Genomic DNA, 16,967 nt, shown 5'->3' on the forward strand with positions numbered 1-16,967 from the left:
AAGAGTACTGAAAAGTCTGTACTTGTAAGGACAAGTAAAACAAGTGGTATTAAAGTAATACTCATGTAAAAGTATGTCAGGGTTTTCATTCAGGATAGCCTTATTGGCTACAAAAACACAGATAAAGGATTTAGATATCAATTCAAATTGTACACAGTTATGTGTGGTTTAATGCATACTTAAGTACGAGAAAATTACAGATATGAAAAAAAGTACAAGCACCCAAAAAATGACTTAATTACAGTAATTTGAGTAGATGTAATTTGTTACATCATGATAGTACTCACTAAGACCAGACCACAGTAGTCGTGTGTTGCGACTTGTCTAGTGTTTGTTCAGGGTTCATGCTGATACTGATTATTAAGTAATCAAGGAGGCCAGTAACTGATATTTGGAACCGATATGCATTTGCAGTAAAAATACAAATCTTGTGTTTAAGTGTCAACATTTAAAATAACCAGAGATGGAATGTAGTTTACTAAAGTACTGTTCCTAAGTACAATGTTAGGCACTTTATTTGAGTATTTCTGCTACTTTATATTTCCCCTCAGTCATGGAAAGTACTGTGCTTGAGTACAGTTTTGAGGTACTTGGACTTTACTTGAGTTTGTTCCATTTTCTGCTACTTTATACTTCCACTCTACTACATTTTGGAGGCAAATATTGTACTTTTTACTCTTATAATATTTGAACACTTTAGTTAGAAGTTACTTTGCAGATTACATACTGCATCAGAGATCTAGTGATCATTAATCAGTCGACCCAGAGTATGTAGTATATACACAGATGTAAATATATGTATGATTTACTTTTACTCGTCCTTTTAATACGTAAGTACAGTTAATCAGATACTTGAAGACTTTTACTTTTACTCACGTAAAAACATCATGTATTTGATCACTTTAGTGTCTAGTTACTCTGCAGATTCAGATTATTCAGAGTTGATAGGCCATCGCGTGAAACCTCTAACCCTTCAGATATGGTTGTGGGCAGAGTTGGGAGCAGGGGCGTCACGATATATTGATGATGACGCTTGTTAAAGTAGACAGCAGCGATGCAGCTGAATGCTCGTTGCCACCCGCCTTAAAAAAGACAAAAGGAAAAGACGATGCCACCACGAGATCCTGTGATTATCATGATAACATCGATATCGTGACAGCCCTCATTGGGTTACTTTAAATATGTATTCTAATACAGTAAGTCATTACCTGTTGTCAGTTATACAAGTATCACTATATTACAGTAAGGTAACTTGATCACTTTCCGTTTCTTTTGGATTACCTCAATACCAGACATAAGCAAATAAGGACTAGAGAAAAAATATCAATAAGATGACTTTTACTTAATCTTAATAACGAGTGTGGTCACTCAAGAGTGATGTTGTGTGAGACTAGTGAAGTGTTGTCATGTGTGCACGTTACTGTCACTTTACCTTTTTTTGTATCCTTATTACATTATCCCATTACATGTGATGTATTACTCCCAAAGCCTGGTTATAAGCAGGACAGAGCCAAAGTAGCACATTTTTAAATGAGTACATAATTTCTGCAATCTGACAGAAAAAAAACACTCAAAAGACTGATACTGATAATCAGAAAATGCAGAATATCGACCAGGCCGATAATCCGTCTTTCCTAAAACTATCAGTCAGATTTTCTGTTAAATAGAGAGTAAACAGTGGAGATGGGTTTTTTTTATGGTTTTATTTCTTATGCACCTTCATTTGCATTGGAAAACACAGGTTTTGTCTCTGGATTGGGCTTTACCAGCTCGATCTTTTATTACAGATTAAGCAGATCCTGAGACGCTTTCAAATTACACTTAAGAGATGGTTGAGTGAACTTGAGGGTCTGATTAATTTTGCCAGTCATTAATCTGTAAGGGCTTACATGGCTATGAGATGAGCGTCCGTCTATGAGGAGAACCAGTGTCCCCCTGTAAGAAGCAGATTCCTAATTAGCCTCACATGGGATCAGATCATTTAATCTGCGATGTTCCAGGTAACCCCATTTAAATCTGCTGAACTGCACCCTCAGTACTTATACAAAACCTCCAACTATACTGTACATCCAACATTTCACGTCGCTGAGAAATGACCAGGACAGCGACTGGTGTAAATCTCTCGTGTCCTACAGGCCTAATAATTCAGAATGTAGGCTAATCCTACTTTAACACCCCAAAATGTGACGCTCCAGGTACAGGAGCACACAGGTGTTCAGGTTGATGCGCAGGGCTGCTTATTTAAATATGAAAATGTGAAATGGTTATCACATATTTTATCTGGAATTGTTTGCATAGTCATGTTGCACGGACGAGGGTCAGGTGATGGATATAATATGGATGTCATTCTGTGGCTGGTGCTGCTTGGCTATAACAATAATGGGCCCCTGCCTCCAAAGACACTTTCTGACGTACTGATCACGGGCGCATGCACTGATTTTAGCTGGTGGAAATACATCTGAGCTCCAACTATGGTTATTTATTGGTGCCCTTTAACCTGCTGATTCATTTTTCAATTAATCAGTTAATGAATTAGTCAGAAAATATGGAAAAATTCTCTTTTTCCCAGATTACAAGGTGATTTTTTGAGCTTGTCCATCCGACTTTACAAAAACATATATTCAATTTACATAATAATAATAAAGTAATAAGACAACCAGTGAATATTTCAGTTTGAACAGCTCTAACCAGTAAATTTTGGCATTTAAAACATCTTAATATAAACAGAGCATAGGTTGCAGCCTTATCATCACACATTCTGATAACTTTTTTGTGTATTTCTAAAGGAAATTATACATTTTTATGATTAATATAGTCGAGAAAATGTATTATATCAGAATAAAAGCTTTGACTGTGAACGTGTCTTTAGTGTTTGTTTGTTTTTTTCTTATAAAGACGATGTAAACATGTGTTTACGGTGACTGCTGTGGCTCATGCAATTAACATTGTTATAATTTCGTATTAATGTGAATAAACTGTATAAAGAGCACAATGGCGGTGCTGCAGCGTATAAACGTCCCTCTGCGGACATTATAAACGTGTTATAGATGGTTATGTAACGCGGCCGGTTGTTCTATAGACTGAAATGACAGTTTAAACCGCGAAAAGTGACATTATGTTGGAAACTTCCCTAATTACAGCCACACGTGATCACTTTGACAGAAGGGAGCGTCGCATGCGGACTCACTTTATCCTTCCGCCAGAAGCACGAAATAACTCGACTGTGGCGCTTTTGCGGGTTAAAACAACCACATATGTCAGCAGTCGCTCTTTGGCACCTCGTGTAAATTGTTGGGACAATATTAGTTAGTGCGGCTTTTGCCGGGTTTAATTAAACGGACGGACTACATCGTGAGTCGCGGCGGGATATTTGTTCTAAAATCCCAGCCTGCTCTACCTTCTTTTTTTCCTTCGGTGGAGGCCATGATGGGAGCCTGAGAGTTCAGCTGGAGCGAGAGGAGCGAGAAAAAGAAGATGATTCCCCGGGACGGAACTGTCAAACCAATCTGTGCAGATTTGTAATCTTTGTATAGTTTATATACATTTAAGGTGGAGCCTGTCACTTTTTTTCAGATGTGTTCTTGGCAATCAGTCGATGACAATGTTGAATCGTTAGAGGCTTTTGGATCGAAAAAGGAGGTAGCATTAGCTATTGTTGCTAGCTAGCTGCGCTAGCTAGCTAGTTAGCTAGCGAGCTAGCTAACGTCCGAGTGACTGGATACGGGTTTCGGGAACCGGTGAGTTCTCTGTCCTCTCGCTGTCAATCGCAGCGGCGGCGATTGAGCCATCGGCTTGGACCGTGTCTGGCATCTAAAGGTTTTTCTGAGGACAACTGCATGTATTTTATTCGGGGGTTTTTGCAAGACGAATTGCAGGATTGGGAAAGTCGGGCCTGCACGGAGGAGCAGCGCAAGGCCCGTCTTTATGATCCAGAGAAAGCCTTTCTAATCCTACCGACAGCCACTGCTAGCTCTGCTGGCTAGCACGTCTCTGCGAGGACCTGCAAAATTCAGAGAGGAGCCAGCGACGGAGAGCGGACCCACTGACTGCGACACACACGACCAGACAGCCAATAGTAGAAAAACCTGTTTTTCATCATTTACCCATATAGACTCCTGTCACCTGCTACAATGGCTGCGATTATAAAAGAAATGGTCAGCCGGAACAAAAGGAGATATCAAGAGGATGGGTTCGACCTGGACTTAACATGTATCCTTCCCTGTGTTTCTAATTTCCACAGCACCCGGGACATTAACTAGTAATGTGTGCGATCGCTGCTTTGAGTAGGAGAACTGGAACCAGAAACGTCAGTGGAGTAACGTGAGGTAGTTAGCTTCTCTGCTACCGAGCTAGCTGGCTAGTTGGTCAGACAGCGCAGCTTTGCTGTCACCCAGCATGTTTGAAAGATGGTGGATCTGTCAAACCAGCACGCATACATGTCATAGTCATGTTATAGCTGGAAAACCCTGTTCAACTAGACATTGGCGTGTGTTTAAAATTCACGACGGGCCATTTAAGTTGCATGCCAGTAACCCAGCGGTGGACCTAGCTTGAGGTTGTGAAATTGTTAGTGGCATTAAGTCATCCTTTTTTAACCAGTTGGTGTGTGGAGGAAGGTGGATGGTGTCAAGTATTTATGTCAAGTTTTGTGTTTTTGTATGTCAGTGCATGTAGATGGTATACATGTAGCTTCATTATGTGGCAGGTTTCTGGATTGATGATGCAAAAGCTGGAAAGCTGATTCCAGCCACAAGGTGAGGAAAGGTGATGGATTAATAGATTCCTGCAGATCTTTAAAAAGAAATCAAATGAGCATCTTCATTTCCCTTCATAGAGATTTAAGAATAGCTATTTCTGGCCCCTCTGCAGCACTCATTTCTCATCTGTTACCACTGATAATAGTTGACCTGGTTCCCCAGTGCAGTATTGCTGCTACTGAAGTCGGTACTTTTTACTCACTTGGCTGATGATAAACTAGATTAGCGAATGATGTGGTTGCCCCATGGCCAACGAAATGCAAAATGTAACAGCGGTGTTGAGAGTGGGTCATGGCTGTGTAGATGTTTGTGCACATGACTTTTTGTAAGGATGTCAAGCTGCCTCTTCAGTCCTGAGGTTGATTTTTCTGGTTTTCAGAGCTGAAGAAGCAGACGATTGATGAGTCGATCGATACAATCTGCAACAGTTTTGATATTCTATTGTTTAACCATAAAAGTCGCTGCTTCCGCCTTCTCAAATGTGAGAAATTTGCTGTTTTTCTTAGTTTCGATGGGAGAGAAAAAATGATTCCTTTTATAGACAGTGAAGAGGTGTGCTCTGGGAAATTGTGATGAGGCTTTTATCACTATTTCTTGCACTCTATAGACCAACTGATTGATCGACCTAATCTGAGAAAGGCATTCGGCAGATGGATTGATCATAAATGTGATTGTAATTGCAGTCCTATATGGTCCTGTACAGCATCAGTACGGTATTCATGGAGATAATTTGCTCTGTTTTCATCTCGAGAAACACGCTGAGCTCTGATTTGTCTTTTCTAATGGAGTTACTTTGATTCAACACTGTACTGTAGATGACATACTGAGCTGAATCCAGGCTGCTGGGGGGACGTATGTGTGACTGAAGATGCTGTGCATCACTATGTTTGATCAGATGCTCCTCACCTGGTTGTGTAATGTGGTTGAAGCTTCTGTCGGGGGACTGTGTCGTGTCTTTGTGCAGGTGTGTAGGGGCACGCCGCTCAAAAGTGGCATCTTTCTTTGGCTCCTCTTGTTCAGATGTGGGCCCTTTCGAACCGTGCCTTTTATCATGTTTTTTTGGCATGGTGTCTAAAAACAATATGGGCTCTCTGCAGTTATGTAATGCAGTATCACAGTTCTGGGAATTGCCCTTAAAATAGAGTTGCCAGTGATCTTGTATCAGCGTTGCTGTCTGAGTGCTCTCTCTCCCTCTCTTACCCTCTCAACCCACCACCTCTCCTTTGCTCTTTTTCTTTACTACTCCCACTCTAATTCTCCCTCCCTCTGCTTGCCCCCTTTCCTCTGCTGCTCTCCTCCTTTCCTGTCCTCCCCACCCCCCTCCTCTGCTCAGCGCTCGCCGGTTCCCACTCTCCCTTTTCCCCCCTCTCTCTCTCTCTCTCTCTCTCTTGCTCTCAGTTGTGGATTTGGCGTATGCATAGAGCCGAGGCAGGGCTGGCTCTAAAGAAAAGGCGTGCCTGAAACGGCAAATTTTCTTTCTCTTTTTTTTTTTTTTTTTTTTCCCTCCTACTTGGAGCTTCCGTCGGGGGTCCCGTATGTGCGTTTCCTCCCAGCTGCAGAGACCAAGCCCCCCCATGCCCTGGGCCGAGGCTCTCCTGGGAGCTCTGGAGCTTTTTAAAAAACACTTATAATAGTCTGACTGGGATGTCTCTGCCATTAGTTACGAGGGTTAGAGTAGCCCATCACATAGCATAGAAAAACCTGTGTTTGGCTCCTAATTAGGTCTTTGAGACATTAATGGACTGGATTATGGCACAGTATGTGCAGACAGGCTTCCATGTTGAAAGCTACGGGGAAGTAGCTCGGCAGAATGCAAATAATAGCATAGATTTGCTGTTTCGCTTGTTGAATTCATCCTTCAAGGCCTGTGTTGACCATACTTCAGCTGCATTAGGGCACTTATTAAATTCCTCCTCGGGTTTTATTGACATTTGCTTTTTTTCTCCCTCTGCTAAAGATCTTTGAAACTGCATTAATCTTTGTGTGTCTACTTGTTCTGGATCTCAACATCTGTCTATACTAACGGTTGAAAGAGGGTTGTTCTTGTGTGCTTTTGCATGTGCAGGTACTTGCATGTATGTGTGCACACTTGCACAAAAAAAAAAAAAAAAAAAGTTGAGGATTACGTCGGGCCCAGCCGCGCTCTCTCACCAGAGTTGTCAGGCCACGTGTGTCAAATTTTTCTGACCAGTTAAAAAGTGATTTGACTCCGGAAAAATATGGTCTGCTCAAACTGAAACAGACACATCCAATTAGAATTATTCAGCTTTTCTATTTTTGACACCGTGGCACAGGAAGTGTAAGAAAAGGTTGCCCTTTAGTCAGTGGTTAAAGTGTGAAATCCCACAGCTTATGGCGACAGGCAGACTTCAGTTACAGGTAGGCGTTGCAGCCGAGCCTCAAAGACATGCATGCCAACTCAATTATTCTTTTTCGCTGCAACATGACACTGATGTGTTGCCTTTAAAGATTGCACGTATGTCGCCGTGTAATTGGCCGCGACGTTTTTCCAGCGCTGAAATAGGCAGCCACGTTCTGCGATGTAAAGGCGGCCAGGTGCAGCACGGGCGAGACGGTGCAACCAGAACTTGCAGTGAAACCTTGTGTGTGTGTGTGTGTGCTGCTTTTTTTTTTTTTTTTATCTTGTCCATCATTCTGCTGCATGTGCAACTCGAAGCTATAACACAAAGGGTGTTTGTGGGTTGTTGTTTTTTTTTTTTTTTTATTACCTGCGTGTCTTCATGCTGCCTGCGTTCCACCTCACAGATATTCAAATCGGTCCGGCTGCGCTTGAAAGAGAGATAAGCCGAACATTTGCGATCATCCCAATATAACTTTGGGCTCTAAAAATAAATGCAGGTCAGGGAGCGGAGACTCTCCTCGTGCACCCACATGTGGGCCTGGCTCGTGCAGGAGCGCTGTTACTCCCGTCCCTCTCTGCCTGCTTCTCACTGTCAAGGCCATCTGTCACAACACACACACACCCACACACCCCTTATGAGCGCCCCTTCCTCCGTGCTCCCATCTATCCATACAATGACACCCCTCATATTGACGTTGGCTAAAACTTTTTTTAATGCTCCGCTGCTGATCTCTGCATTCCTCTTAAAGTGCCTACTTCTTTCTTCAGATAGTGAAAGTGCATTTGCTGTTGAAAACAAAAGGTAGACATTTTTCTTTGTGTGTCTGGGTGCCTCGATACATTTCCTTGACTCTCGCCTGAACAGATATCTACCCAAACATCATTGCGATGGGCTTTCCTGCAGAGAGACTCGAAGGCGTGTACAGAAACAATATAGATGATGTAGTACGGTGAGTTCTGCTGCCTCTGCTGATCACAGAAAAGTGAGATGTCAGAGAAATATGTGGTTATTCTGCTCTGCTGGTTGATCTAATAAATGCACTCTCTATCTGGTTCTCTCTCGCAACCAGGTTTTTGGATTCAAAGCATAAAAACCATTACAAAATCTACAACCTGTAAGTGTTCCTCATAAACCTGAACTTCTCTTTGTGCACTCAATAACTTCCTCTGTGTGTGTTTGTGCGCTAACTGGATTTTCTTCTTCCCATTTCAGCTGCGCAGAAAGACACTACGATGCTGCCAAATTTAACTGCAGAGGTAGGCTGATTTACATGTTCCTTAAAACAAATGTCCACTGTGTCTTCCTCTCCGTCTCGTCTCCTCTGACCTGTCAACATTTTTTTCCCCCCCCTGCTCTCTGGTTACATCTTTGCGTGGGCCTGCGACTCGTCACGCATCAGTTGCACAGTACCCCTTCGAAGACCACAACCCTCCTCAGCTGGAGCTAATTAAGCCGTTTTGTGAAGACCTGGACCAGTGGCTCAGCGAGGATGACAATCACGTGGCGGCCATCCACTGTAAGGCCGGGAAGGGCCGCACCGGAGTCATGATCTGCGCTTATCTCCTCCATCGCGGCAAATTCCTGGAGGCCCAAGAAGCGCTTGACTTTTACGGTGAAGTCAGGACAAGGGACAAGAAGGTGGGATGTTAATCGGAGACCACGTGTCCATGTCTAGCTGTAACTAATTATTTTCTGCAGAAACAAAGGAGTTGTGAAAGATGCCAATTGCATTTTCCTACAGTTTAAGCTCCAAAATCTCCAGATCTCCATTTTACAGCAAAATAAACTGGAAAAAAGCAGAAAACCCTCTCTTTAAAGCAGCTGGTCCCTGAAATATTGGCTTTTATTGCTTGAAAAGTGATTATCTCGATCATTTTTAGTTTCCGCTCCAGTTGCAACACACACACACACACGAGATAGCATCATTTTTGTACATTTGGGATCTTTAATCACCTATTCTGTCATTTCAGGGAGTAACGATCCCGAGCCAGCGCCGCTACGTCTACTACTACAGCTACCTACTGAAGAACCAGCTGGAGTACAAGCCGGTGGCGCTCCTCTTCCACAAAATGGTGTTCGAGACTCTCCCCATGTTCAGCGGGGGCACCTGCAGTGAGTCATGTTCAACTTTAACTCCAAACTAGGGCGTAGGCATCGCATAGCGCTGTTCAAACGGAGCGAGAGCCTTGGATGTGTTGTGCACTGTAGGGCTCACCCACGCGGCAGTTCAGCACCGTAGAACAGCAGGAGGGTCATCTACGGCAGAGTCCTGCGCCGGCGTTTATAAAACCGAATCAAGTGCGGCTGAATTCAGCTGCAGTATTTTGGACATTTTGAGTAACAAGGGCAGTGTCTTATTGATCGAGTCTTAAAAGAAGGCCCGACTCGCTTTCTGCCTGCTTTTGAAGAAAAACAAGATGAGTCGTATCGCCTCTGTTTGTCATAAAGGAATTTATTGTCTCATTAGAGGAAACAGAAATCAACCGTATTTGAGTCATGATTTCAAAATAAATGTCGCATCCTCAGAAGGATTGCCACAACAGGAGTCAGACTCAAGTGCACAGTACTGAGATGAATTACAGTACGCACTGTTACACAATGTAAAGCTTTACAGCCCTGTGTGAGGGAAGTAAACTGTACGCTCGCACACCGGTCAGCACACTAAAAAGCCACACACACGTGAGGTTTATATGCTGCACTCGCACACGAGCAGGAAGTCACTAAAAAGCAGTAAAGGAATTAAATAGTTTGGTCAGTGATTTATTTTTGCATACGGTACCACAACCATCGAGCGTTAACGCGTCACTGTTGTTGGTTTCATGACTATTTAAATATCACTGCATGTTTGCTCGCAGCTCGTGCGGTACGACTTTGTTGTAGAGCGGTGTGTTTGCAAACAGGGGAACTTGTCGTCCCTTGTGTTCAGTGACACAGACACTGAAGCAGTCGGACTCTTTTACTTAATTTCCACATCCTCCAACATAACATTTAACTTAAAGGGTAACTCCGCCAATTTCACACATTAAAGTGCATTTGCAGGTCTTGCATATGCATGTGTGGGGAAGAAAAGTAGCATAAAGCCTTCTGGGGCACCAGAGGAAGCAGCATGTAATCTGATAAATTGCCTCCAGTGATGTCACCAAGTTGCTAAATTGCATTGTGGGTAATGTAGGCACCAGGTTTTGAAAAGGAAGAAGAATGCGGGGCAATTTCTCTGTTCTGCTTCATTCGATTTTGATTAAAAAAGAAATTTAAACTGTCCATAATGAGTCCAACAAGACTGCTTTTTAAAAAACCTGGAGCATACATTACCCACAATGCAACTTAGCCACTCGGTGGAGACAATCAGATTTAATGCAGCTTATTTTTCAAGACCTGTAAACACACTTGAATGTGTAAAATTGGAGGTGTTACCCTTTAAGTGTTTGTGAGAAATGAAGCAGATACTGATGCCTTTTCACCTCGCAGAGTAAATTTATTTTTGCTGTCCATATTTTCTCAACATGTTCTTGCTCTGTATTGTACATAGAAAACTGTTCTTGGTGGTTTAGTAGGTCTCTGCTCAAAGGTGTCTGAGTCACACGATGTTATGCTTTTCCTGCATCTGAATTTGCCCATTTTGAACTAACGGTCAGAGCGAAAGCACCTCCTCTTCTTCACTTCTGTGGCTTTTTTAAACCCCTAACACCTAACTGTGCTCAACAGCCACGACTGTATTGATCCTCCTCTTTTTTTTTCTTCCTATTAAAAAAAAAAGGCCCTATTCTGAGTTTGATGTCTTAACACATGTACACACGCATCACCCTGTTCAAGCCTCGGGTTTGAGCTCACCTCAGCGATAAAAGAAGCGACGCTAGTTTGATCGTGCTGTTAGAAATAACTCACATTTTGTTATATTCAACTGATGTTTGTGGTCGTTTTTGAGTCAGCAGCCTCAAGTTCCCCCTTCTTCTCTCCTTCCCCTTTGTGTCCCATCATGTCAAATGTTTAAGATGTACACCTCCACTTCAAAGCCGCGTACTGTATGATGTTTGTAGCTGCAGATAAATCTGTAAATATTTGTTTGTATGCCTGCTGTGCTGCTGTCAAGCCCCTGACAGGCCAGCCAGGCCCTGTTTGTGATAATCTCCTTCTTTCTCTCTAAGGGGACAGTACCGTTAAAAACAGGAGCGAGCCGACCCCTCAGGGCTTCAAGAAAGGGAATTGGCATTGGGGTAAATGAGCCTTTCATCCATTATTATTATTATTTCACTCATTTTGCTTTTATATGGCCCCAGAGATCCACCAGGCAGGAGGTAGACTAGCAGGATAGGACTAGCTTACAGGCATATGATGTCATCTCCAACACCACCCCACCCTAACAGGAAGAAGGAAGGTTAAAAAAGTCTGCTATATGCGACGTGTTGCGCTGGTCCAAGACCAAACCGTGACTGTCTATCAGAATAGGGTCCTGTGTCTCTGGTTCTGGGTCTCTTCTGGTGTTAGATCTTGTGGACTTTCTGTTTCACCTCCTTAAATTTTAATACAATGTTTTGCATGTACTCAGTTGGTGGGGGAGTGGTGATGGTGTGCTGTGCCTGTTTGTCAAACTCATGTAATAACACTGGTAATCCTGTCTTGCTCACTTGATTGACTCCTCTGTCACTCACTCTTCTTCTTCTTCCTCTTCTCCTTGTTGTGTTTTCTGTCTCTTTTTTTCCCTCACAAATCTCATAATCTTGCCCCCTCCTCCTCCTCCTCCTCCATGTGCCGACGTCGACACTCTTTTTGCAGATCCCCAGTTTGTGGTGTACCAGCTGAAAGTGAAGATTCACACGTCGAACCCCGCTCACACGCGGCGCGAGGACAAGCACATGTTTTTCGAATTCCCCCAGCCGCTGCCAGTTTGTGGAGACATCAAGGTGGAGTTCTTCCATAAACAGAATAAGATGATGAAGAAGGTTAGTCGTGCTCGTGTGTGTGTTCATTGTAGCGTAATTTGCTTGGTGCTTGACAAATTTCTGTCGGTCTTAAGAGCTTATTTCAGCTGTTGATTGTCACGACCTCTGCTAGGTCAGAGAACAATCAGCAGGCGTTTGACGAAGCATTTTCTCACTTAGCTGGGTGCCAACAATTAAGCTTTTTTTTTTTTTTTTTAAAGGATCAGGCTGACGGTGTTTTATTTCTATTGCCAACAAATCCCAGAAAAAGGATTCAAAAACTCTTAAAAGTCCCATATTGTAGAGAGACACGCCCCGTCCAGTGGACCACCATGGGACCATGGGTTACACATGATTTTTATCAATTTAAAAGATATACTCAAGGAAGTCAAATTCTCATTTAAAAATCTGTGTAAAAGTCTGTGAATATACGTCATTATAAAGACTACACACCCAACAGTTGCACAGTTGACGCTGTGCCGTGTATTAGCAGCTCACAGAACTGACAAACTTTCCTTTCACACAACTGCAGCAGTCAGTGTGAGCAGACTTGTTGTGATTCTCACCTTTTTTTTATACTTTTTCCTGTGCGACCGTTGGTGTTGGTGACGATATTGAGTGAGATGATGTGGTTCATTCAGCGGTTTTACACAAAACTAAACGATTGTTGCTTATTTTAGTGTCTTTACACTAATTGTTGACTTTGTTGACAAACGGTTATCTTTTAAATTGACAAACATCATGAGCCGTCGGGACTCCTGATCAGTCACCTGATGTGGATGTGTGGTGGGTGGAGTCTGCTCAGACCTGTGAGAGCTGACCAATCAGTGAAGACTGGGCTTTTAGGAAGAGGGGGGCCTTAAAGAGACAGGAGGTGCTGCAGCAATGGACAGTAGAGATGCACAGATCGATCGGCCAGAGACGGAAATCGTCTGGTTTTCAGTATGATCAGTCATGATTGGTGACCAGCTGATCAGCGACAGATATATCCGATTCTGTGCTGCTCAGATTTACACACATTTTGGAGAAAAAGCTAGTTATTTAAAAGACGGTCTTTTAATTAAAGAAGGTTACAAAAACAGAGAAAATAACAATCAGCAGGTCAGTTATTCCATTATTATAATAATAATGTTTCATATATATAACTATTTCTCTTTCCATATAATGTTCATTTAAAGCAACCTTCGGTTCTGTGAAAGGCGCTATATATATTATTATTATTATTAATGCATATGCAGCTCATGGCCCTCCCACTGGCGATCGGTGCATCTCCAGTGGACAGTATGAGGAAAAAAAAGGTATTTTTGAACATCAGAGCCTGTAAACAGCTTCAAGTAGGCGCCCAAAATAAAAGTATGAACTCACAATATGGCACCTTTTTTAAAAAACACATCCATAATCCACACAGTTACACAGGTTGGCATCGTCATCGCACTGTAGTTTATTTTGAGTCAGTCCCACATTGATCGTCCTGCTGCTGTAAATAAATACTCACCAACACAACAAATGTGTATCAAGCCACTGCTGAAAATACTTTTCCAACAAATGTTCTGTTTACTCCTCTTTGAGTAATGTTTGCTAAAGAAGACGGTGCCTGAAGGCTCAGTAATTTCCTGAAACGGCTCGATGTTTTCAGGCTGTTCAGGAGCCTTTTTTTAAAAAAATGAAACGTTTTTAAAGATTCACGTTCTTCAGAAGAAACAAACGGGCTCGGGGCCGAGTGCACAGACAGGGTAGAGGAGTCTGAAAGTATGAAGACAGACTAACACATTGTTGGTTTTGATTTTTTAATGAGATTTGCTGACAGTGAGAAAACACATAGAATAACACCAGCTCTAGCCAACAGGTCTGAGTCCATAAACACTTTTTTTTTTTTTTTTTAATACTCTCCTTCCATCATCTCTGCCCTCCAGGACAAAATGTTCCACTTCTGGGTGAACACCTTTTTCATCCCTGGACCAGAGGAGAGCGTGGACAAGATGGAGAACGGGGCGGTGAACAATGCAGACAGCCAGGCGGGGCTAACGGCACCGGGCTCGGTCCAGCCGCAGAGCGCCGAGTGCAGGGACAGCTGCAGGGACAGCGGCAGGGAAAGCGACAGGGACAGGGACTACCTCATCCTGACGCTCACTAAGAACGACTTGGACAAGGCCAACAAAGACAAAGCTAACCGCTACTTCTCGCCAAACTTCAAGGTAAAGATTTAATTTAGATATTAGCTGGATGAATGGATTGTTGTGCGTTATTGAAGCTATTGTTAAGCTAATTGCTTTTCTGTCAAATCAGTCTATTTGTATGGAAGCTTTTAATAATGAGACTTGTTTATTTATTTATTTTTTAATTGCACACACTGAAGTTAGTTTTAATTTGCTATTTCAGGTGAAGTTGTATTTTACGAAAACCGTGGAGGAGCCTTCAAATTCGGAGGCAAGCACTTCGACATCCGTCACCCCGGACGTTAGCGACAATGAGCCAGACCATTATCGATACTCTGACACCACTGACTCTGATCCGGAAAATGAACCTTTTGATGAAGAGCAGCACACGCAAATCACAAAAGTGTGAACTCTTTTTAAAACAGGAAAAGAAGAAATTATACACCAGAAAAAAAGGAGAAAACTTGAATATAAACTCAAAAGAAGAACCTTTGTCCCTTCCCTCCCCCAGACGGCAATAGAATATCATCATGTCAAATGCCAATTTTAGGGAAAAAAAGATAAATATCCTGACCAATATATTGTTTTTTTATTTTTCTTTTTTTCTTTGGCACGGCCATGTACCATGTGCGAGGTATTGACACTGTTGCCCCATGGGAAAAGGTGCTGTAGCTATAAAAATGTATTTATATATATATGTATACAAACGTATATGTATATACATATATACATGCATATATAAACAAACGTTTTTTTTGTGTCAAAGACAATGGAAAGAGTACCACAATCAGGAGACGGGAGTTGAAGTGTGGGAGAAGTTAGAATGATATACTAGGACTATGCTGCTCCTTCTCCTGTCTAAACCAAGGCCAGTGCTGCAGTCACTTTGTTTCACTCCCTCTCTTCTCCTCCTCCTTCCTCCCCCTCCTCCTTCCTCCTCATCTTTTACTCTCCCTCCCCATCCATCCTCTCCTCCTTCCTCTCCTCCTTTACTGTGAATGCTTCTTGTGCTCTTTGCAGGCTGTCTCACGTGACTTTTGGTCTTTGTGCAGTGCAAACTGCATGCGGGCAGTGGGTTGGGGGTGGGCGGGGTTATGAAGAGGCTGTGATGATGTCTAAAGCATTGCCATTCCTGTTCCCACTGTGTATACGTTAAATTATGCAGAACAAGGCATCCCATGTAATTGTTAATGTTTTTTTTATCCTAAGATAATAAAAATATAATACACAAAACAGCAGGGAGACAAGTGTTTGCAATAATGTCAACACTACATTTAAAGGACAATGGTTATTTGCATGTATTGGAAATTGGCGTCCATCCCTAATAAATGTATGCAATGTTGTCTTTTCTTAAAGAAACCAGCTTTGAGATGTGTCTTCTGCGTGGGGTTCCCCAGTGCTTTGAGTCATGCTCAGAAAATTACATCAGAGGTTTATGTAATATTCTCCCTGCGCTGCTCGCAGTTAATGAAAATCATGCAGAATGAAAATGGGATTTTTTTTTTTTTTGTGATGTGCAGTTGTCATCGAACGGCGAGGCCGGCGCCGTCTTCAACTGTCAACCGAAGCCGTAATTGTAAGTGACGGCGCCCGGCCCTTTTTATAGCCTAAACTCGAGCGTGTGTGAGGTGAAGTCAGGGAGGAAAATGTGCACAAGCGTTGTGCTTGATGAGAAAAATGCTGTAAAGCAGGTTGTCGTCGTCGTCGGTTGCAGCTGCTGGAGCTGTGTTAACAGTAACTTCCTGCTTTAAAGGTCAACGCTGCAAATAGCGGGAGGGACCTGAGGTAGGGAAGTGATGGAAGGATTATTATTAAAAGTTCAACTGAGGGCGAAGAGCCCACTTCAAACAAATAAAGTGACTCAACCAGGGAGCCGGGCATCGACGTTAATCAGCAGCAGTTTGCTCTCGTTCGACTGAAGCTCAAATAAGCAGAGGTGGCAGAAGTGCACACACTCTCGACTCAAGTAGAAGTACACATGCTTGTGTAAAAATGTAAGTAGAAGTACTCGTTGAACTTCTTTGCTCAAGTAAAGGGAATCTGCTCAGGAAATGGACTGTTTCAAACGGGTGTGAAGAAACCATGAAAGTGAAAGCTTATTTGCAGATGTGGGAAGTAATGAAGTACAAATACTTTGTTACTGTGCATTAGCAGATTTCTCAGTATTATGTTTACTTTTACTCCATTTTAACACGTATCTGTACGTTCTACTCCTTGCATTTTCAAAACAGGCTTGTAACTTCAGTTTCAGGGGGATTATCGACTGATTTCAGTCTACAACGACGTTAAAGATGGAAACGGACAGAGAGGGAGACTCGAATTGGGAGGAAAGGAGCTTTAGTGTTTCATATCTGCCTCTATATTTTCTTATTTTCGGTTTTTGATGCTTTACTGACCCAAAATGTTGGTATTTGACGTCCTAGGAATGAGACTCAACAATCAACTGTATTTCTGGTGCATTTAGGAACAGCTGGGACAAGTTTTATAGTCTTATTATTATTATTAGAAGGATAATTTTGACTTTTATACTCCGAGTACATTTCAGAGCGTGGAGTATCTGTATCTGTACTTCTACCTGAGTAATGAGTGTGTACTTTTGTCACCTCTGAGTAAAAGTAAGGAAGTACAGGCTGTGAAATGTACTCAAAGGAATAAAAGTAAAAAGTATCCCTTTTACTGGTGCAAAGCTAAATGAACCTGAACGCCTCTTCTCCCCATTTTTAGTCTCCCTCTCTGTCTATTTCGGTCCTGTTTCATCTTGCTACGTCTGCC

General features: G+C 42.5%; 1 protein-coding gene across 1 annotated transcript; it reads left to right on the forward strand.

The window, feature by feature from the left end:
* The first annotated feature begins 3,396 nt into the window (after nt 1–3,396).
* ptena (phosphatase and tensin homolog A) lies at nt 3,397–15,431 on the forward strand. Its single transcript, XM_084376434.1, has 10 exons — nt 3,397–4,209; nt 7,985–8,069; nt 8,190–8,234; nt 8,333–8,376; nt 8,520–8,758; nt 9,091–9,232; nt 11,266–11,334; nt 11,894–12,060; nt 13,953–14,234; nt 14,419–15,431. Exons 1-10 carry the CDS (start codon nt 4,131–4,133, stop codon nt 14,602–14,604), a joined length of 1,338 nt encoding a protein of 445 aa, XP_084232560.1. The 5' UTR covers nt 3,397–4,130; the 3' UTR covers nt 14,605–15,431.
* Nucleotides 15,432–16,967: the final 1,536 nt, after the last annotated feature.

The sequence above is a fragment of the Pagrus pagrus genome (assembly GCF_965226575.1).
Source record: "Pagrus pagrus genome assembly, chromosome: 15".
Classification (NCBI taxonomy): Eukaryota; Metazoa; Chordata; class Actinopteri; order Spariformes; family Sparidae; genus Pagrus; species Pagrus pagrus.

Bases quoted from the DNA above. Each gene is read 5' to 3' on its own strand.
- ptena (XM_084376434.1), top strand. From the start codon at position 4,131: ATGGCTGCGATTATAAAAGAAATGGTCAGCCGGAACAAAAGGAGATAT. The intron at 4,210-7,984 runs GTATCCTTCCCT...TCGCCTGAACAG, and splicing joins GTTCGACCTGGACTTAACAT to ATATCTACCCAAACATCATT. The intron at 11,335-11,893 runs GTAAATGAGCCT...CTCTTTTTGCAG, and splicing joins GAAAGGGAATTGGCATTGGG to ATCCCCAGTTTGTGGTGTAC.